Source organism: Oryzias latipes, chromosome 18 (assembly GCF_053564925.1).
Source record: "Oryzias latipes strain Hd-rR chromosome 18, Olatipes_Hd-rR_3.1".
Taxonomy (NCBI): domain Eukaryota; kingdom Metazoa; phylum Chordata; class Actinopteri; order Beloniformes; family Adrianichthyidae; genus Oryzias; species Oryzias latipes.
Genome location: NC_136254.1, coordinates 34,064,446 through 34,086,852, shown reverse-complemented (window position 1 = coordinate 34,086,852; position 22,407 = coordinate 34,064,446). Strand labels below are relative to the sequence as shown.

Below are 22,407 nucleotides of genomic sequence, written 5' to 3'. Positions count from 1 at the left end.
TGTTTAAAACTAAATATACAAGTGAATGTGTGCATTTGATGTAATTTCAACACTTTTAAAGTACAATAAGCCTGTGTATTCTTTTGAACAACATTGTTATGCTGTTGCTAATGAATGATGAGTATTTCTTAGACTGCTGGTGCTGCGTGGTGGTTTTGCTGATGGTCTAGTCTGGTTGATATGTGGTGAGTTTCTGTTTCCTGCAGGCGTTGAGACGTTAAACCTGATCGTAGGTTGGTCTGAATGCTCTGTAGATGTGACAAAGACTGCTCACGTGCAGATGTGGATCCAAACACACACTCACGCCTCAGTGAGTGACGGGCTGTGTGTTTTAAGCTATGACAATCCCTGTGCAATTCACCTCGCTGCCTGTGCCCACAACCCCCCCCCCCTCTTCCTCACACATCCCGTCCCTGCAACTGCACGTTCTTTCACAGAGACGGGAGCGCGCAGTTGCAGGGACGGCAATTCACACAAACTCTGTGAAATAATAGATAATGGTAAACTGATAAAGGCGCAGGTTTTTATTCTCCAAGTGCCGCTACTACTGCGTGCCCCTCTGGCATCGCATCGCGCCCGAGAAGGACTGGTCTAATAAAAATTTTTTATAATTAATGATTTGTCTGCAGGCTACATGTGACCATCAAAAGAGCCATATATGGCTCGTGAGCCATAGGTTCCCACCACCTGCTCTAGAATGTCACCTCCAACACAAACAAACACTCAAACATTTACAAGATTGATCTAAACTGATTTCATTCACAAACAGCAGATCACAAAGATTTCAACAGATTTTAGCTTCAACTCAAAAAAGTGATTTCATCAAAATATTTTTCAAAGTAGAAATAGTATTGCAGCTGTTTGTCACTAAAGTACTGCATCTGTGTTTGTTGGACCTCCAGCAACAGGACTGGAGACGTCAGAACAAAAAAAAAGGTAAATACTTGTTTGTCCTCCAGTGTTTTCCAGTCTCAGTCTCAGCTGCTCCGTCTTTTCTGCTCACTTTGTTTCAGTCCTCATCAGGAGATTCACCCTGCGTGTCTGAACAGGAAGCCCACACTCACCTGCCCCCCCCCCCCCCTAGAGGATTGTTCTGGTTCCTAATCAGTTGTTCTTTTACTTTCTATTCTTATTCGTTTTTTGTTTTTTCCAGTTTTTTTTTCTATCAGGAAAACATTCTGATTCAGTTTTTTATTTCATTTCAAACATGAAATGAAACACACAACAGTTAAAAACAGAGAAATAACTCAGAATGTCGGAAAGGGTGAAGCTAGAAGTAAATCCTTGCATGGTCCCTCCACTTTTTGCACTTTGTGTTGATGTTAGGTTTATGATTTCTAAAGTTCTGCCAATCGTGTTCTTGGTTAGTCACAGCAACATCTTTATCTTTATCACTTTATCGGGCTGTTCTTATTGAACAAAGTTCAGTTGTTGATGAAGCTTTCTGTTAATATTCACCAACATCAGAGAACATCAGCAGCTCTGTTTCCCTCAGTCACGGTTCCTGATAGCAGAGTTCTGTTGTGTTTCTGCTTCTTGTCTGTGGATTTCTCCATATTTGTGGTTCTGGTTCTGTTCACATGTTGAAGGTAAGTTCATGAATGTTCTGTTCTTTAGTTCAACTCTGGAGAAAAGTTTCTGTTTGATGTTTGACGTAAACCTCCAAGCTGCAGCAGATGTGTCAGCAGAGAACAGATGATCGTTAGAGTTTCTAGAAGCTGCTGTCTGTTCTCTGGTCCCTAAAAGACATTAAAATATGTTTTTATTAAGGAAGAAAAAAAAGGACGATGGAGGAACAAAACTGCAGGATCTAGAGTATGAGCCGATAAATTTAAACTAAAATGTTTCATAATGATGGTCAGTTTGTCACTTTGTGATCTATGGGTGCTCCCCCCCGCTGTGCCGCTGCCTCTTTAGGCTACGTGCCTGACCCACCAGAAATGATGGCTGTTCTTTTTTTAAAAAAAATTTATTGTTCAAAACAGAACAAATCTGCATGAAAACTACAATAGTCATAACAATGAGAATGCCAGGGGAGGGCATCTTTATTCAGTGGCGGTTCTACACTAACATACTCCCTGGGTGAGTAAGCCCCCCCACACACACACACACATACACACATACATTTTTGACAACATCCTTTTGTGTTCCCTATCTATCCTTATTTGGCAATTGTACACAATAATATAGTTTCATCAAGCTGTTGCACCAACGGCTTGATGAAACTCAGAGAAATGCTGCGTTCATTTGGTGTGTGAATGACAGGAAGAATGAAAAACAACAAATCATCCAACAAGTCATGGATGCTAGAGGGCAGGCCCCAAACTTTTTCTTGTAAGGACCACAATAAGTCTTTTTCTTTAAAACTTTAAACTTCTTTGATCTTTCTTTGATTGTAAAGGCCTATAATCAAGGTTGATTGAATCATGATCCTTTTAATAAAATAAATAACACTATGTATGTGCCCCCCTCCTGTTGGGCAGGTTTTGGCTGGGTCTGGCAGTTTTCAGATGACTTTTGGGCTGGAAAACTGTGACTCTATCTGGCAACACCGGCCAGGCCTTTCTCGATCAGTCCATGCGTAAAATGGCGTATACTTATAAAGCGCTTTTCTAGCTTCTTTGAAGGCCCAAAGCGCTTTACAGTCACAGTCCCATTCACCCAAACACACACATTCAAACACACACTGCATATGGTTTATCGAATTTTTTGCCACTGGCACATGAAGGCTATAGGACCCAGCAGCATATTTACTGCTGCAGCTGCAGACACGTGATTTCTTGTAACTGCAGAGAGGAGTGTCACACACAATGAGTTATATCACTAGAGGAGACACGGCCATTTTAGAAGCCTGGCCGACGGTGGCGGAGCGCGACGCCATCTTGGTGAGGTCGACGACGTCCACATGACATTGATTTCTATTGATTTTAGAGGTGTCTAAGTAGCTTTTATATACTATATATATATTTACATCTGTATATATTTATACATCTATGTAAATATAGATAGATAGATAGATAGATAGATAGATAGATAGATAGATAGATAGATAGATAGATAGATAGATAGATAGATAGATAGATAGATAGATAGATAGATAGATAGATAGATAGATAGATAGATAGATAGATAGATAGATAGATAGATAGATAGATAGATAGATAGATAGATAGATAGATAGATAGATAGATAGATAGATAGATAGATAGATAGATAGATAGATAGATAGATAGATAGATAGATAGAAACTTTATTAATCTCCCAAAGGAGAAATTCAGGTGTCTGGTAGCAAAACACACAACCACTCACAACAAACAACAGTAAAAAGACAGTTCACAAAATATTATCAGTTCATATCAGGCAGGTTCATTAAACAGCCTGATAGCTGTAGGGACAAATGAGTTCTTAAAGCGCTCTGTCCTGCAGCGCAGTGAAAGGAGCCTATTACTCCGTGAGCTCCTCTGACCAGACATCGTGTTGTGCAAGGGATGTCTAGCATTGTCCAGGATGCTCTGAGTCAAGGGCCTCATCCTCTTCTGCAGCACAGATCCCAGAGAGTCCACCCTCCTCCCGATCACAGATGCACATCTCTTAATCAGTTTGTCCAATCGAGTGCAATCCCTTGTGGTCATACTGCCACCCCAGCATACAACCCCATAGAGGACAGCACTCGCCACAACCGACTGATAAAAGAGGAGCAACATGTCAGTACATACATCAAAGGACCTCAGCTTTCTCAGGAAGAACAGCCTACTCTGCCCTTTCTTATACAGAGCATGAGCCTGCTCCGACCAGTCCAGTTTGTGGTCAAGGTGCACACCCAAGTACTTGTAGGTGTCAACCACCTCGATTCCCCCTCCATCGATGATCACTGGCTGGTGGAAGGACTTCCTACTAAAGTCAATAATCATCTCCTTGGTCTTTGATGTGTTCAGCACAAGGCCATTGTCCCTGCTCCAGGAGGTGAATCTGGTGATGAGCTCCCTGTACTCACTCTCATCCCCTCCCTTTACACACGCCACAATAGCAGTGTCGTCCGAATACTTCTGGACATGACAAGCTGCAGATGCATAATTAAAGTCAGCAGTGTAGAGTGGGAAGAGAAAAGGCGATAGTACAGTTCCCTGTGTTGCTCCGGTGTTGCTCATCAATGTCCCAGATACACAGTCTCCTAGTCGGACAAACTGTGACCTAAGAGTCAGATAGTTGTGGATCCAGCGAACAAAAACTGGATCAACTCCCATCCTCTCGAGCTTCCCCTTCAGCTGCTGAGGCTGGACTGTATCAAAGGCACTTGTGAAATCGAAAAACATCACCCTCACATATCTGCCAGTCCCTTCCAGAAAGGAGAGCACCCTATGGACCATATACAGGACTGCATCCTCCACTCTCACTGAGTGCCTGTTAAAGGGAAAGTACAAGGTTTTATATCACTTGTTCAACATTGCTGTGCTAAAATCTAATAATTTTTTTTTTAAATCCAACACAATTATTATCGGGATCACAAATTCTAACAGCATGCCACACAGCCCAATCAGATGGTTCATCAGTTTTGTTGACACAGACAAACAAAAGGTTTTAATACTACTAATAATAATGATGGATCAGATTTATCTGCGCTTTTTCCCAGATTTCAAAGCACTTTCAATGTGTCCATTATTCATTCATTCATTCCTCATGTATACTTGGTGATGGTAGTGGCATGGCTGTCAGTTGGGGCCTACGGTTCCTCTGACCATCACCAGGACATTCACACACATTCGCACACCAGTGGAGCCACACTCGAGGCAGGGGGTGAAGTGTCTTCTCCAGGGACACAACGACAGTTGACTGGGGGGACCAGGGATCAAACCCCCGACTCTTTGATCATTGGACAACCTGCTCAACCTCCTGAGCCACTTCTGCTTTTGGTACCAGAGTACAGAGCTCAGAACCTCATCTGGTAACAACCAGGATGACATGTTTCCTCTGCAGGGAAAGGTGGAAGGTGTGTGTGAGCTGATGTGGATCCAGTGAATCCAGCAGCATGGATCAGTGGGAGGTCACACAGGAGGGAGCCCCTCCCTCTAAAAGCAGAGATGGTAACCATGACAACCAGAGCAATGCTCAGAGGTAAGATCAACATCTCCAACTGTCCATGATCTACTCCATGTCAGAGCTCAGCACTCACACCAGCAACCTTCAATCTTCACAGGAACCAATTTGGACCTGGACCTGGACTTGGATCCAGCTGTGAGTCCTTCAGGAGAGACAAGTCGAGGGATAATAACCCAGACTCCAAAGACATCCATTCAGGACTGACACAGTAAGTGTTTGTCAGAGTTAAAGGAGGCTGGATTCTAGTCCAGATGATCTGTAGTTTTCAGATGAAGGACTTGAGGTCTGGTTCAGTTCTGGATCTCTCTGATCAGACTCACTTGGAGCATCATGTGTGTGATGAGATCTTTTTAGTTGAGTCTTCTGAGAGTCTCTGAGAGACATCAGAGATGTTGGAGAAGAAAACATGTTGACTGCTGACTCTGACTGACAGCAGCTCCAGTCTAATGAGAAGAATCACTGCAGACTCCTAGGATTCAGATTTTCATGCTTTCCAAACATCACATTGTTCTAGTTTGACTTCCTGCTATCAGAATTTCTACATTTCTACATGGAGAATTGGAATCAGCTTTTCTAGAAAAAAAGTCTGGATTGACTGACAGAAAATGCTGAAAGCTGGAAACTGTTGATCCAAACATGTCATGTTATTCCAGACTAAACAGCTCAGTCTGTGTTCATGTCAAAGTCCATCAGCTGTTCATGAAGAAGCAGATCCTCCAACACTCTGATGGTTTTGTGTTTGCAGAGGTCAACAGGTCACACAGAGAGTCCAGTCTGCAGCCTCCAGCTGTGGCTCCATGAAGAGTGACCGGTCCAGATGGGATCCTCCAAACTTCAGAACTGAACCAGGACCTTCAGACTCACAGTAAGAAGCAGTTTCTAGTGAACAAAGCAGAGTTCAGCTCTCAGCAGGAACAACAATGTTCTCATCAAGAACATCAGCTGATCCATCCAGGAAGGTCAACCATCTGCTGTGATGCTTTAGGTCTGAGACGAAAGGAAAGAGTTGGACAACTCTGGAGGACACAAAGCTCAGTCTGTGAGGATGAAGCAAACAGCTGAACTTTTCTCTGACCTCAGTCCAGACATGAGCTCCAAACACAGCTAACACATCATTTAGACCTTCAGATGGACTGGATCTGCTCTGGTTTAACCTGGAAACACATTTGCTCACATTCAGCACAGTCTGGATCACACAATGTCTGAGTCTGAAGATCAGAGAGGATCTGCTCCATGATCAGAGTTAGTCTGGAACTTCCCACTGACTGCTTTAATTGTTGTTCACTAACGTTTCTCCTTAGTGTCCACAGAGAGAAGAAGAGGAGCGGACCCCAGTCTGCAGAAAGACCCAGAGCTGGTGAGTCAGAGCCTGATCCTCTGCTGATGGATTCTTCTGGAAACATGTGGAACACTCATGAAGGAGCTTACTTCTCTGCTCTTTTAGCAGATGTTGTTCTGCAGGAGATGTTTGGAGAACATCAGACGAGTCTGAGGAGCCGAAGTGAATATGTGGCTGAAGGAACTGAAGAAGCAGGAAGAGAAAAACGCCTCAACAAGGTCTACACTGAGCTCTACATCACAGAAGGACTGAGACAAGAGGTTCACACCCAACATGAGGTGATGCAGATGGAGACAACCACCAAGACCAACAAGCTCCATGGCACTGCAATCAAGAACCCAGACATCTTCAAAGTCTTCCCTGACCAACACAGATCCATGAGAGTGGTTCTGACCAGCGGAGTTGCTGGAGCAGGAAAAACCTTCTCAGTGCAGAAGTTCACTCTGGACTGGGCCGAGGGCTTGGAGAACCAAGACATCAGTGCAGTGGTTCCTCTGTCATTCAGGGAGATGAACTTGATCAGAGATGAGCAGCACAGTCTTCTCACTCTCATCCAACGTTTCCATCCAACCTTCCAGAAGATCCCAGCAGATCAGCTGTCTGTCTGGAAAATTCTCTTCATCTTTGATGGTCTGGATGAAAGCAGACTTTCTCTGGACTTCAACAACAGTCAGGTGGTGTCTGATGTCACTCAGAAGTCATCAATCAATGTTCTTCTGACAAACCTCATCCAGGGACGTCTGCTTCCCTCAGCTCTGGTCTGGATCACTTCCAGACCTGCAGCAGCCAATCAGATCCCTCCTTCATGTGTGGACAGACTGACAGAAGTACGAGGCTTCAATGATGCTCAGAAGGAGGAGTACTTCAGGAAGAGATTCACTGACGAAGAGCTGTCCAGCAGAATCATCTCCCACATCAAGGGCTCCATGTCTCTCTACATCATGTGTGAAGTTCCAGTCTTCTGCTGGATCACTGCTGTGGTTATGGAGAACCTGCTGACCACAGAGCAGAGAGGAGAGCTTCCCACTACCCTGACTGACATGTACTCCCACTTCCTGATGGTCCAGACAAAGAGGAAGAAGAACAAATACCAGCAGGAACATGAGGAGAATCCACAGGAGCTGACAGAGGCTGACATGGAAGTTCTTCTGAAGCTGGGGAGGCTGTCATTTGAACATCTGGAGAAAGGAAACATCATGTTCTACCAAGAAGACCTGGAGCAGTGTGGTCTGGATGTCACAGAGGCTTCTTTGTACTCTGGAGTTTGTACTGAGATCTTCAGAAGAGAGTGTGAGATCTTCCAGAAACCAGTCTACAGCTTTGTTCATCTGAGTGTCCAGGAGTTTCTGGCTGCAGTTTACATGATCCACTGTTACAACAAGAAGGTAAAGGACATTGAGAAGTTCCTGAAGGACTGCATGGAGAATCCATCCCTGGATGAGTTTCTGAATAGAGTCATGGAAAAATCCCTGCAGAGTCAAACTGGACGCTTGGACCTGCTGGTTCGCTTTCTTCATGGTCTCTCTGTGGAGTCCAACCAGAGACTCTTAGGAGGCCTGCTGGGTCAGACAGAGAAGAATCCAGAAACCATTCAGAGAGCCATCAACAACCTGAAGGAGATCAACAGTAAAGGAGTCTCTCCTGACAGAAGCATCAACATCTATCATTGTCTGATGGAGATGAAGGACCTCTCAGTTTATCAGGAGATCCAAGAGTTCTTGAAGTCAGAGAACAGATCAGAGAAGGAACTCTCAGAGATCCACTGCTCAGCTCTGGCCTACACTCTGCAGATGTCAGATGAGGTTCTGGATGAGCTGGACCTGGACCAGTACAAGACATCAAATGAGGGTAGACGGAGACTGATCCCAGCTGTGAGGAACTGCAGAAAGTTCAGGTGAGTCCAATGTTTAAGGTTTAAGAGTTTATTCCCATTTCTACATGTAAAGCAAGCACATTGGAACTTTTCTTCTGCAGCTCTCAAGTCAGGGTGAATTACAGAGGACAACAAAACAAAAAAAAACAACAAGGCTCATAAATAAGATGAGGAACAAAATTTAAGAAAGAGAAGAGCAGAATAAAAATATTGCAGTGTCCCAACCTTTTCATTATTGCATTATTTGTCATCTCTGTCATATAATTGATCGTTGCACTTAGTGTCCAGGCTAGTTAGCATGTTGTGTGCTTCAGTTCAGTACAATCTCTCCACCATAATGCCTTGTGCTGTTCTGACAGCCGCTGGGAATAAGCTGTTGTGGAGGTGTGTGATCTGTGCGTGGATGCTTTCAGGCCTGCTGCTTCTGAGGTTATGGCTTAAGTCCACACACTGGATCAGTGCATGGATGGGGTGGTGTCTGTCCCTGATGATCTTCGTCCTGCTGCTTTGTCTGTAGATTGTCTCGATGGCTGGAAGATGGCAACCAATGATTTTACCAGCTGTGTTGATGACCCTTTGCAGTATCTGTTTATAGTGGTGTTTCCAAACCAAGCTGTTGTATGCTGGTGAGGATGCTTTCAACCCTCTGTTGACTTGGGTGACTGTCCGGCGCTTGAGTCCGGCCTTCTTCAGCAGCCTTATGAAGTACAGCCTCTGCTGGGTTTTCGTCACTGTGGCAACAGTGTTTCTTTCCCAGCTGAGGCTGTTAGTGATCTGCATACCCAGGAACTGGTTACTGTTGGTCCACTCCTCCACAGTCCCATTTATGCTAAGCGGTTGATGTGGTGGGGCATTCCTTCTGTAGTCCACAACTATTTCTTTTGTTTTTTGTACATTGAGAATTAGGTCATTGTCTTCACTGTAGATGTGATCTTGTACACTGAGTCTCTGTACGCAAACTCGTCCCCTCCTCTGATGAGACCATGTTATGGTTTACGTTTCTTGCTTTTGTGTTTTTTGCTGTTATTGTTCTGTCATGTTTTGAGTTTTAGCTTCCTGTTTTATTTTGAAAGGTTTCCTGTTTTGTTGTTGAATCGAGTTTTACTTTGGTGCCTTTATCTTCATCTTCTTTATCTTCCTCCTGTGCTGCTCCTTAGTCTGATGTATTCCCAAGTTTCTAGTATTTCGAGTTTTGAGTTTGCTTACCTGCTCTGCAGTGGTGTTTTTTGGTGTTTGGATTGCTTTGAGAGTTAAAAGTCTAGCTCACCTAGAACCTCCTGCCTTCTCCTCTCAGCATCTGGGTACTCCCTCAACCCCCTTCGTGACGGTTGTGTCGTCTGCATTCTTAATGATGATGCTGTTGGAGTCCGGGGAGGTGCAATGGTAGGTGTACAGTGAGAAGAGTGTTGGACTGAGGCAGCACCCCTGTGGTGTTCCGGTGCTGACAGTCAGCTCTGCAGAGACCTTCTTTCCCATCCTCACCAGTAAGACGGTGAGACAGTGTGACAGTCCACTATCCAGTTTCAGGGGGGTGTAGGTACTGCCAGTTCGGCAAGTTTTTCAGTCAGCTTCCACTGCCTAAGGTTATTGAAGGCAAAGCTGTAGTCCAGGTACAGTAACCTACAGTAGCCTAAGTGTTCTTAGTGTCTAGATGTCGCAGGGTGGTGTGAAGTGCCAGGGCCAACGCGTCCTCTGCTGATCTGTTGGGGCAGTAGGCAAACTGATATGGGTCTTCTGATTCCACCAAGGAGTTAATGTGTGTCAGTACCAGCTTGTCCAGACATTTCATTGCTGCAGGAGTGAGAGCCACAGGTCTCAGGTCATTCACTGTTGTAATATTTGTTTTCTTTGGGACTGGCACGATCATGGAGGACTTGAAGAAACAGGACACAGTTTCGTGCGAGAGGGAGATGTCAAAGATGTCTGTGTACACTTCCGCTAGATGCTCAGCGCAGGCTTTCAGAACTCTTGGTGACACGTGGTCCGGTCCCATCGCCTTGTACAGGGTCACCTGCTTCAGGGCCCTGAGGGCCTATGTGTGAGACACCTGCAGTGCAGCCTCTTCTGGATCCCAGGATGCCTTTAGGCAAACCTCTTTGTTGTTCTGGTCGAATCTTGAATAAAAGTTCTTCAGGATTTCTGGCAGAATGTTGTTCTGGAACTCTGACCTGCTTGTGTTTGTCCTGTAGTTGGTGATGGTTTTCATCCCCTGCCACGGGCCTCTAGAGTTTTTTTTCCCTGTGGAAGCTCTCAGGTTTCTGGCTGTAACTTCTCTTGGAACCCCTTGATGGACTTCTGGAGGTCACAGAGAGCGTGTTTATACTCTGTGCCATCTCCTGACTTAAAGGCTAGAACATTCGACCATGATCATTGTCATGGTCAGAGTGACAGCAGTCCATCTTTGTGATCCAGATGTTCTGTTTTGTCAATTTCCATGCGGTAACCTCCTAAATGGATAAATAAAGTTGTCTATCTATCTATCTATCTATCTATCTATCTATCTATCTATCTATCTATCTATCTATCTATCTATCTATCTATCTATCTATCTATCTATCTATCTATCTATCTATCTATCTCTCTCTCTCTCTCTCTCTCTCTCTCTCTCTCTCTCTCTCTCTCTCTCTCTCTCTCTCTCTCTCTCTCTCTCTCTCTCTCTCTCTCTATCTATCTATCTATCTATCTATCTATCTATCTATCTATCTATCTACCGTGAACTTTGTCAGTCAGACTAGACCTCAGATCCCTGACAGACTGAGGGCAGCATGAAGCTCCATGGAGCTCCACCTTCTCTCCTCCAGCTGTTGTTGATAGAGAGATGAAGGTCTGAGAGAGACTGATGAGGAGGACTGTTTCATGATGAAGATGATCTCTGATGAGGAGAGAAATGTCCAACTGGAACTTCATCACAGCCTGAATTTATTATAAGATCACCTGTTTCTCTTTGTTTCTCTTCACAGACTTTCATCAAATTGTGGACTCTCAGAGTCTGACTTTGAAGTTGTGGCTTCAGCTCTGAAGTCCAACCCGTCCCACCTGACAGTCTTGGACCTGAGCAACAATAGCCTCCAGGATTCCATGAAGGTTCTGTGTTCAGGACTGGAGAGTCCAAACTGCAGAGTGCAGACTTTGAGGTCAGAACATTGAAGCTGCTGGTTGGTTCATTTCCAGATTTGTAGTTCTTCACTGAAGCTCAAAGGTTTGGATTAAAAAAAAAGATTTCAGGATTTTCTAGAAATCTATAATACTTTGAAGAGTGGAAGAAAACAGTTGCTTAATTTTTTAAGGACAAAGATGTCTCCATGGAAACATAACGTTTATGAGTTGAAAGGTTTAGGAGTTGAAAGAGTCAAGAAAACCAGGTATTTTCTGTTTAAAAAGGAGGATTATCTATGCTTATCAGGGTTCTGTCTAATTTAGCTGTTGGAACGTTCTTCAATGTCTCTTTTCCAAGTATTCATGAATCAGCAAGTAAGTTTTCTTGAATTTTCATCCTCTGTAAAATATCTGCAGGGGGCTCAACGTTCTTTGTTCAATTGATTTTGTATCAGATCCATTAAAATAGTGTAAAGAACGAGCTGGTACGTCATTATGACCGAGCTGGTAATTAAGTGGCTTCATTGGAGAGCTGTCCGTGCCCCATACACCGCACAACCCTGGACAGTCTCAGAGAGAAAGATGTAGGCAGAGAAACAGTATGGAAGTGTCTTCTGCTTCCAGCACTCTCCCTCATGGTTTCACCCAAGATTCCCAACTTCCCATGAGTCTTGGGGGCTGAAGGCGGGGCTAACCCCCAGGACGCCACAATAGGTTAAAGATTTTTCTATGAAAGTTTTTTTTAACCTATAAATGAAAGTGATCTTCTATTCTCAATACACTTTACAAGTGTAATCATTTAAAAATGCATTTTACAATTTAGGATTCAAGATGAGGAAATTCAATTTAATCTGACATTTTTGAAGTGAAAGGTTTTTGGTTCTATAATTTAAATGAATATTTATTTTACAATCATCAGTTCAATATATGGTTCTGCCGTGCATTTTGAAAATCTGTCAGTCTCTCGTCAGGGCGGGTCCCACCTGACCGAATTTACCAAATTCCAGCTGTCATCTCTGCTCCTGAACACTTTTCTTTCTACTTTCAGGCTGAAGGAATGCAGTTTGTCAGAGATCAACTGTGAAGCTCTGGGCTCAGCTCTGAAGGAAAACCCGTCCAACCTGACAGAACTGGACCTGAGTGACAACTACAGCCTCCATGATTCAGGATTTCTTCTTTTGTGTGGTTTTCTGGAGAGTCCAGACTGCAGACTGCAGACTCTGAGGTCAGACTCCATGTTTCAGTTGTGTTCAGATCTATATGATGACAAAGTTGTGTTAAGACTGAACTGCAGACATGAGGCTGGTGGTCTCCTGCTGCATGCTTACCATCTTCATGGTCTGAAGGTTTTTTTTTTCTTCTGAGCTGTGGTCCATTCACTGTGGCAGAAGATCTCATGTTTGAATGTTTCTTTTTCCACCATGGTTATTAATTATGGTGGAAAAGTATTTTGTAAAACTTGTTTAAAAAATGATTGGTTCAGATGTTCTTTATCAATTAAATTGATTGTGTTATGATGATTGATATGACACTGATGTGTTTCAATAATGATCTTGTCAATCAGAAATCAAAATCTTATTTTAGGTCAAGTACCTGTTTAATGTTAGAATTCCTCTCTTGTGTGTTGGTCATGCTTGGACCAGCCCAAGATTCTGACTGAAAATGTAATCAGTCAGTCTTTTGTCAGCGCGGGTCCCACCTCACGGGGTCCAGTTGTCATCAGTAGCCGTGGTTCCATGTGACAAAAATGTTTTGATTAAATCAAAGATTGGATTAGAATTCAACCGTGTACATGGACCCAGAAAAACCTTTTCCGAATATAACAAACAATCAATGTTTGTGACTTTGGCGGCGTGTCGAACTTCAAGGTCATTTCGAAAACACGCAATGATAAGGAAAACGGCCATTACTCCGCCATGCCTTATCTTATCTGATCCAAAATTGATGTGCATGAATGTAGTCTGACTCTAAACACATCTGCGGTGGAAGAATCCGGAACAGGTGTAGCGCCACCTGTTGGCAACAAGAAATGACATGTTTTACTTGGAGCATCACTGCTGCAAGTGGGATGAGCCGACACACCTCAAAACTACGTCCACCTGTTAAAAAGCCATTGGAGTTTACTCCGATACAAAACCATAACTTTCAATGCAGGGGTGTGTTCATGACGGAGCGGCAAATTTGGGCATCTCGCCACGCACACAAAAGTTGCTCTCACATGCATATACCTTCTCCGATCTCACTGAAATTAAAGAGATTTGATTAAGCTTCCATTCTGAACCCATGGATGTGAAAATATTTGACGAGCTCCATAGCGCCACCTAGTTATTGAAAAACACAGTTTTTGTAGCATTCTGCCCTATGTTTTCTCTGTGCTTCATCCGGCGTGCATGAAATTAAAGCTGAAGATACTCAGAAGGATCTTCTTTCATAATTTGCAGTTTCATGTGTGTACACCTGACAGTGCCTGCGTTAGCCCCCGCCAAACAGGAAGTGGTTGATTGCGCTTACTCATAAGATAAAAATTCATAGAAAATCACCCATTTGTCTCAGGAAGCTAGGATTTCAGAATTAGATGCCTTTTATAAACCCTACCTTTGATACTCCGCACTATACAGTCTATGAGAAAATTCATCACTTGATTTTGCTTATGAAATTTTGGACTGAACAAATGTTTTTACCATAACTTTTGTTTAGGTTATCAGCACCAAACTTTCCCAAGTTATAGGTTTTTATGGGCTAATGCTTCCTAAATGTTTTCATAATTTATAAAGTTACAGGTGAATTTTGAGACCATTTTGAATCCAAAATGTCCGAAAAGGTGTTTTTCAAGGCGAAACTACGAACACCTATTTTTTTCATAACTTATCATCCATATTTCAACACCAAACTTTCTAAATATGTAGGATTCTGTCTCCTATATCTGTCTCATATATTTTTTTTTGAATTTTAGGTGGAACAGATGATTTTAAAGACATTTTATTCATTACAAAATCTGTGCTTTGTACATTTGGACTCCAAACAAATATTTTTTATCATAACTTATTTTTCAACTATTGACAACAAACTTCATAGACATATAGCTGTACATGTCCAAATGGTCCATGAATATTTTCACAATTTTAGAATGAACTTGTCAATTTTAAGATATATTTCCCTCTTACATGCAAACGCCTCTCTAACTCAGGCCGACTGCAGGGGTCAGGTTACAATTATGTTCCTCCTCCAGGGTTTCCTGCTCATATGTTAATTAGCCAGCAGTGACAAGCAACTTGAGAGGAGTTATAATTTGGCCACAAAAAGCCAGTTCAGCACTGAAAGACTGCTTTTTCATTTTTTTGTATGTCTTTTATACATCCTTAGTACTAATCATTGCTTTCATTATAAAACTTAAAAAGCAACTTTTGCAATATCCAAGATTTTTTTAATTCTCAAAATTTTGTGTCAGCTTTACAGTGAGTGATGAAACCTGTTTGTCGGCCGGTCATAGCAGGAGCCCCGTCTGCAGTCACTGCTACTAGCTTTACTAATGGTACCTTTTTCTGCACAAAAACTCCTACACCGTGTTATAAATTTCAACTCCTCTTGTAGTTGTCTGTAAGGGCAGATGTGTCAGGAGTTCTTCTCTTGTGGAAACCAAAAGCTATGCTGTACTGCTGCTGTTAACAGACTTGTCACACTGCATGCAAAACCACCTGAACTTTGCAAGATCCTGGGCCAGCTAATTGGCCAAGTTAGCAGACATAGCCGATACTTATCCAGACATTGTAGTGGAAATTAGATGAGTTCAATTTTTCTCATCCTTATGGACAGTGTTAATAATTATCATCATTGCTTGATTGACAACTTCTTAATCTGAAAATGCCTTCTTCTTGATGAGAAAATGGGTCTAAAGGTCTAAACGAGGCTTCAGTTTAAGAATTTTGTTGTAATATATGCAAAAGTTTCTGTCCTTAAAGCCAACAGTTTACACACACAAACACACAGGCTTCTGTCATATAAACAGTAGCTTGCAGCTCCAGAATGGTGGTGCCCCGTGCCAGGCGTTCGCACCACGTTCTTGGGCCCGCTAAATGCTACTTGTAGCTTTAATTCTGATTATTTTTGCCCATTTTAATGCAGCTACTGCTCCTGAACACACTTTTCTGTCTGATTTCAGGTTGATGGGCTGCAGTTTGTCAGGGATCAGCTGTGAAGAACTGGGCTCAGCTCTGAAGAAATACCCATCCAACCTGAAAGAACTGGACCTGAGCTGGAACTGGAAACTGCAGGATTCAGGATTTCTTCATCTGTGTGGTTTTCTGGAGAGTCCAGACTGCAGACTGCAGATTCTGAGGTCAGACAGATTCCATTTTTCAATTGTGTTCAGATCAATATGATGACAAAGTTGATTTAATGTTTGAATGTTTCTTTACATCATCCTAATTTCTAATGTCAGCTTTCATCAGGACTGATCTTTTCTTTTTCCACTAAGGTCTGCAGATATTTCCTCATCACTACAGATTTAAAAGCTCCTTGCTGATTGAAATTATAAAACTGGCTTGTTCAACAATGATCTTGTAAATCAGTGATTCAAACCTTTTTTTGGGGGCCACAAAAACGATTGTCATTAATTGTTTTATGGAGAAACCAGAGTGCAGACTTTGTAGTCAGATTTAACCTTTCAGTTGTGTTCAGATCAATATGACGACAAAGTTGTGTTGACACCAAACTGCAGACATGAGACAACACATGACATCTGTGTTGCTGCCATCAGGCATGTGTAAAAACAAAAACATTTTTTAATTAATTGTATTTATTCTGTAATCTGTCAGGCTCCCAAAAGGGCAGGTCCCCACATGACTGAATTTACTAAATTCTTGGAATTCCAGGTGGCATAAATTCTCCTTAACACACATGTCTGCCTTCTTTCAGGTTGAAGAGAGGCAGTTTGTCAACGATCAGCTGTAAAGCTCTGGGTGCAGCTCTGAAGAAAAACCCATCCAACCTGACAGAACTGAACCTGAGCAGGAACAGCCTGAAAGATTCAGGATTTCTTCATCTGTGTGGTTTTCTGGAGAGTCCAGACTGCAGACTGCAGACTCTGAGGTCAGACTCCATGTTTCAGTTGTGTTCAGAACAATATGATGATAAATTTGTGTTAAGACTGAACTGCAGACCTGAGGCTGGTGTCTTGCAGCATGCCCCAGTGGCCCTCTTCAGAAACAGATACGTAAAGAGGAGCGGCCCCAATGGCCCTCCTCAGGAACAGACACGTAAAGAGGAGCGGTCCCGGTGGCCCTCCTCAGGAACAGATACGTGAAGAGGTGTGGCCCCAGTGGCCCTCCTCAGGAACAGATAGGTGAAGAGGTGTGGCCCCAGTGGCCCTCCTCAGGAACAGATACGTAAAGAGGAGCGGCCCCGGTGGCCCTCCTCAGGAACAGATACGTGAAGAGGTGTGGCCCCAGTGGCCCTCCTCAGGAACAGATAGGTGAAGAGGTGTGGCCCCAGTGGCCCTCCTCAGGAACAGATACGTAAAGAGGAGCGGCCCCGGTGGCCCTCCTCAGGTTCAGGAAGCTTGAAGGATGACCTGGCATTCCCCTCAGTAACGGATAGGCTGGACATGGAAGGGCATTGCAGGAACATTCAATTCCATTTTATTGTATAACCCAAAATCCCAACAACAGTCGTCTCGATGGGCTTCGTGTCGATAATTGTAAGATAAACATAAAATCAAAAGGATCATGAATTCAATAGGAAAATACTAAATTGAACTAACAAACTGACTCAGCCAAACTGGACATCCCTGCCCTTAGACCCCCCTTCGCGGTAAGGAAAAACTCCTAAAAAAACGGATTCTGGAAAAAACGAAGAAACCTCAGGGGTGAATAATTTATGATAAATGATATTTCAAAGTCCCATCTGGTGTAACACCATTTTAAATTCTTTAAAACCATAAAACTTTTATTTACAGGTCTTCACAACTTTTCAGCCCAAACTTTCACCTGAAAATGTGATGTCACTCTCTTCAGGACACGTCCCACCTTACTGCAAGTTCCTAGAGCTACGGCTGCATCTCTGCTCCTGAACACAGTTTGCTTTCTGCATTCAGGTTGAAAAGATGCAGTTTGTCAACGATCAGCTGTAAAGCTCTGGGCTCAGCTCTGAAGAAAAACCCGTCCCACCTGACAGAACTGGACCTGACCGAGAACAACCTACAGGATTCAGGATTTCTCCATCTGTGTGGTTTTCTGGAGAGTCCAGACTGCAGACTGCAGATTCTGAGGTCGGACTCCATGTTTCAGTTGTGTTCAGATCAATGTGATGACAAAGTTCTCCTGCTGCATGCTGACCATCTTCATGGTTTGAAGGCTGTTTTCTTCTTCTGAGTTTATTCCATTCACTGTGGCAGAAGATCTCATGTTTGTATGTTTTTGTTCCATCATCATCCAGACATTTCCTGTTCTTCATCCTCTTCCCTTCAGAAAGTTCCTTGCTGATTAATATGCATTTCTGTTGTGAATTTTGAAATTGTATTTTATAATTAACAATGATGAAAAAATGACATTTCAAGTCCCCTTAATTTAAAATCACTTAAAATATGTTTGGTTGTAATTTACAATTATGCTTTGTGTCAAAATCCCAAAGAAATTGCTAAACAATGCCATGCCCCCCCAAAAAGAAGGCTTATCACATTTTTATTGACACTAAAAATACAATCTGTCTGTCATCAGGGCGGGTCTCACCTGACTGTCTTTACTGAGTTCCTGGACCTCCAGCTGCATCTCTACTCCTGAACACACTTTTCTGTCTGATTGCAGGTTGATGGGATGCAGTTTGTCAGAGGTCAGCTGTAAAGTTCTGGCCTCAGCTCTGAAGAAAAACCCATCTAATCTGACAGAACTGGACCTGAATGGGAACCAGAACCTGCAGGATTCAGGAGTGCTTCATCTGTGTGGTTTTCTAGAGAGTCCAGACTGTAGACTGCAGACTCTGGGGTCAGACTCCATGTTATTAATTGTCTTCACATCAATATGACGACAAAGAAGGACTGAAGGATGAAAACATGACACTTGTCTTTAAATTCAACTCTTTGTTCTGGATTCAGGTTGTGGCTCTGCAGGTTGTCAAAGACCAGCTGTGCTAATCTGGTCTCAGCTCTGAAGTCCAACCCGTCCCACCTGACAGAGCTGGACCTGAGCTTCAACAACCTGCAGTCTTCAGATGTTCAGCAGCTACAGGATCTGATGAAGAGTCCAAAGTCCAAACTGCAGACTCTGAGGTCAGTAGAGGGTTGGAGTCAGTCCAGCTGCTTCCAGATGTTTGGTCCTAAAGTTAGTCTGAGAGCAAAGATGCAGAGTTTCCTGTGAAGCTGCAGCTTCTCAGTGAAGCTCTGAGGAGAATGATGACGGGCTTCAGGACAGTCAGCCAATCAGAGCAGCAGAAGCTCCAACAGGTGAAGCTGAGAGGAAGCTGCTGCTCTGAACAGGACTGAAGCTCCTGCTGCTCTTTCTGCTGCTGTGCTGCATCACTGACTGACAGACCGGCATCAGGAGACACTCCTTCATCTCTGTCTCTCTGCTTTCTCTCTGCAGGTGGAAGGGCTGGAGACTCTGATCAGTAGGAGTGTGTATTGGCAAGAGTCTGGCAATACGATACGTATCCCGATATTTTACCCGATATTTTACCGAAACATATTTTCTTTCTTTTTTTTAAAATATGACTTTGAAAAAACTCTATCTGAATTTCAATGTCTTCCATTGTGATAGAATGGTCAAATTCAGTTTATTTAATGATCACAATGTTAAGCACTGCAACTGTATCTCATATATAATATGTTGCCTTTACCAAACACATTAACAGTGCTTTTATTTTGAACATTGTCTGATTTACACAAAATATATTTTTCAGTGTAAGAAAAAACAAAGAATGAATGTGCCTTAACCAATAAGTTTGTATTGGGGAAATAAAATGCTGCTTAATTTCAGCATTGCTTAATGTAGCGTCTCCAGTACTTTTAAACGGTTCAGGAGCCTGAATGGTGCTTCATCCATCCCAAGTAAAAACTAAATAGTTCATGTCTCATAACAACAGAACAAGCTGCCTCTGGCTGCAGTCTTCCTGTTGTTTTGTGTGGAGTAGAGCTGCTCAAAGAGGCTCTGTGTTCTCTGCTGCCAACTAGGAGGAGGGTGAAGTGGAAAACAAGAATCAGACGCTGAAGGACGCACAGAAAGAATTAAATAAATATCGTATTGATAGTATTTTGAATCGATACAAGTATCGCCAAATGAAATATTGCGATTTTTTGCCGAATCGATTTTTTCGAACACCCCAGTTCCTCCTGGATGGTGTTCCTGGGAGGTGGAGAACAGAGTGATGGAGGAATCAGAGGAAGTGGAGATGAGTGTCAGAGCTGCAGCATGAACTGATCTGAGATCAGCTCCACTGTCTCTCTCAGCATCAAGTGGACAGTTATTGTGCTGCAGCTCCCCCGGTGGACTAATGGAGAACTGCACTTCCTATTCTCATTCTAACCTGGAGTGTTGATCTGAAACATGGGTTGGATTCAGACGTTCAGCAGCTCCAGGATCTGGAGAAAAACAGACCTGCAGACAAACAGATTCTTTTCTAGATCACCACTTTCTTCTTTGATCTCCATTTGATGGACAGATGTGAGTTTGGGATGGACCAATCAAGGATTGATGGAATCATTGATCAGACAGAACATTTCTGGATGACATAGATCTATATGTGGGTCAGGGGAAAACACAGTCAGGTGTTGGGTCCTGGTTCTGTCTCTGGAACCGGGACAGAACCAGAACCACAAGATTCTGGTTCCAGATGTTTCACACTTGATTTCTGTTCTCCAGAAACTCTCATTGACAAACAAAACACAGAGTTTCATTCAGAAACCTCCAACATGGTCATGTGACCAGAATGTTCATAGTGGAGACACGGACAAACGCTGTGGTCACATGATCACTGGTTTGGATTCAAGTCCTTTGAAGTCAGGTTTTGGTTTTTTTTTTGGGTAAAACTCTGTTCTTTTTTATACTGACAGCATTTTTAGCTGAAGTTTAAAATAAGTTTCATCTAAATCCAGTAGAATCTCTTCATTTTCTAGAATGTGTGAAACTAGAAGAAACTTTCTGAGCATAAAGCCTGTTTTGTCCAGAGAACATGAATGAACAGAGTGGATCTTAGTGAGGAATGACAGCCTCTGGATGCAGAGAATCACTTTGATGCAGCTGCTGCAACAACACCAACTGCATTGAAGCAGGAGGGAGAAGGGAGACACCTGCTAGCTGTTTGCAGAACTGCATCTTAGTGTCAAAAGGCTTCAAACTGAAAGCTGTCTGTAAAATTCCTGCAGCCTGATCTAATAAATGCTCTTTTGAATCAACTCTGCGTTTTCTATTGATGTTTGTCTTCATTCTATCTTTGACTCACAAACAGACTTGAATCTTTAGCCTTCCCCCTCATCCTGTTCCAGCCGTTCCAATCTTCATGTGTTTGGTTCCTTCTCCATAGAAATGGGTTGGAAAGAGCTTTGGAATGTTCAGGTGGTGCTGATGTCTTTCTAAATGGGGGTGGGCAGAACAGATGAGAGCCCCTCCCTCCTGATTCAGAGGGGAACAGTGGGCAGCAGTTGAAAGGAGGGAGTGGAAATGGGAAAAGTTCTCTGCACGTTTCTCCTTTCCAAGAACAGAGGGACACGACTCCATGAACAGCATAAGCTAAAGAGTTGGAAAACATGTCTAAAGCTGCAGCACCACCTGAAAAAAGATGCTTCCTCTTCAGGCTCCGCCCCTCCACATCAAGAGCTGCAAGGAGAAGAAAGATCAGAGTTTCTGCTGAGCTGCTATTGGAGCTTTTAGGGGGTCAGATCTTTAGGAACATTTGCTGTCTATGAAACCAGGAAGTAAAGTGTTTTGAAAGATCAGATTGATGACATCATCAGTTGTGGAAACACTGGAAAAGGTGGTCTGAGAAGGAAAGCAGCTCTGAAGCTCTGCAGCTGACGGTGCAGCTTCAGGACGGCCACATGCACGGCTCTGATGCTGCTGAACGTCTGACTGAGATGATCCACATTCAGAAGAGAGTTTCAGAGTGAAAGACGTGTGGAAGAAGAGAATCCTGAAGGTTTCTGTGCAGACATGAACTCAGTCAGAGAGCGTCTGAATGTTGGAGGATCCAGAAGAAGCCAGGAGCTCATGAAGGTGGTTCTGTTGGAGCAGAGAGCAGAACTCTGATCCCAGTTTCAGGAATAATGCAGGCTCAAGTTCTGGACTGAAGAGTTCTCCTGAAATGTTTTGTTCAGGCTTCTTCAGGATCACATCTGTGTGTGAATGTGGAAGTTTGTCTGAACCAAGCTGCAGCTAGCTCACTTTGAAGCTCCTTCAGGCTCACACAGCAACAATGACAAAGACTGAAGCTGCTGTGCTGCCCTCTAGTGGCAAACATGGGATCTGCAGCACACATTTCTGCATTTCTGCCTGATCAGCATGAAGAATGAGACATTTGGTGTTTGACACAGTTTCAAGATCACAAATATAGCAGCTCCATGAAAAATAAAGAGCTCAGTCGTGACTTTGAACATGAAAAACATCTAAAGATTACTGTTGTATGAAAATGAAAAACCTTTAGGTCTCTGATTCTAAACCACAGTTTATTCAATTAAGTAGAATCTATTTCTGTTAGAAAATGATTTCAATGAAAATGAAATGTTTGCTTGAATGTTCAGACTAGAGCAGCAGAAAATCCCAACAGATCAACTTTCTTCTCCTGACTCACTACAGCAGTTGGTGACAAACATTTGATCATCAAGTCAGAAACTTCCTGCTTTTCTTGGAAAGACAAACCAGACAGAAAGTTGGAACAGTGGATTTGATGTCTGGTTGATCGAGTTTTGGAAGCTTTTCTTTCCAGATACATGGACTCAATAGAAACATAAAGTCAAACCAAATGAAAGGAAACTCCAGACACTTTCTTGGTTCAGTTGTAACAAACAGCAGACTCACAA

The 22,407-nt window shown here is 43.0% G+C and overlaps 1 protein-coding gene and 1 long non-coding RNA gene across 5 annotated transcripts in view; one reads left to right on the top strand and one right to left on the bottom strand.

Moving 5' to 3' along the window:
- The window catches only part of LOC144987025 (uncharacterized), a 54,993-nt gene that overhangs the window by 3,032 nt on the left and 29,554 nt on the right, over nt 1–22,407 (bottom strand). The window lies entirely within an intron of this gene.
- LOC110017033 (NACHT, LRR and PYD domains-containing protein 12) lies at nt 1,433–20,787 on the top strand. 4 transcript variants are annotated; one of them, XM_023965963.2, is made up of 14 exons: nt 1,433–1,589; nt 4,975–5,112; nt 5,195–5,305; nt 5,843–5,962; nt 6,399–6,454; nt 6,545–8,330; nt 11,270–11,443; nt 12,454–12,630; nt 15,565–15,741; nt 16,320–16,493; nt 17,497–17,670; nt 18,206–18,382; nt 18,493–18,666; nt 18,980–20,787. In XM_023965963.2, exons 2-14 carry the CDS (start codon nt 5,027–5,029, stop codon nt 18,999–19,001), a joined length of 3,408 nt encoding a protein of 1,135 aa, XP_023821731.1. In that variant the 5' UTR covers nt 1,433–1,589; nt 4,975–5,026; the 3' UTR covers nt 19,002–20,787. The 4 variants fall into 4 exon arrangements, with proteins under 4 accessions (XP_023821731.1, XP_023821730.1, XP_078791988.1 ...); XM_023965962.2 differs by having other exon boundaries at nt 6,542–8,330; XM_078935862.1 differs by lacking the exon at nt 15,565–15,741 and having other exon boundaries at nt 6,542–8,330.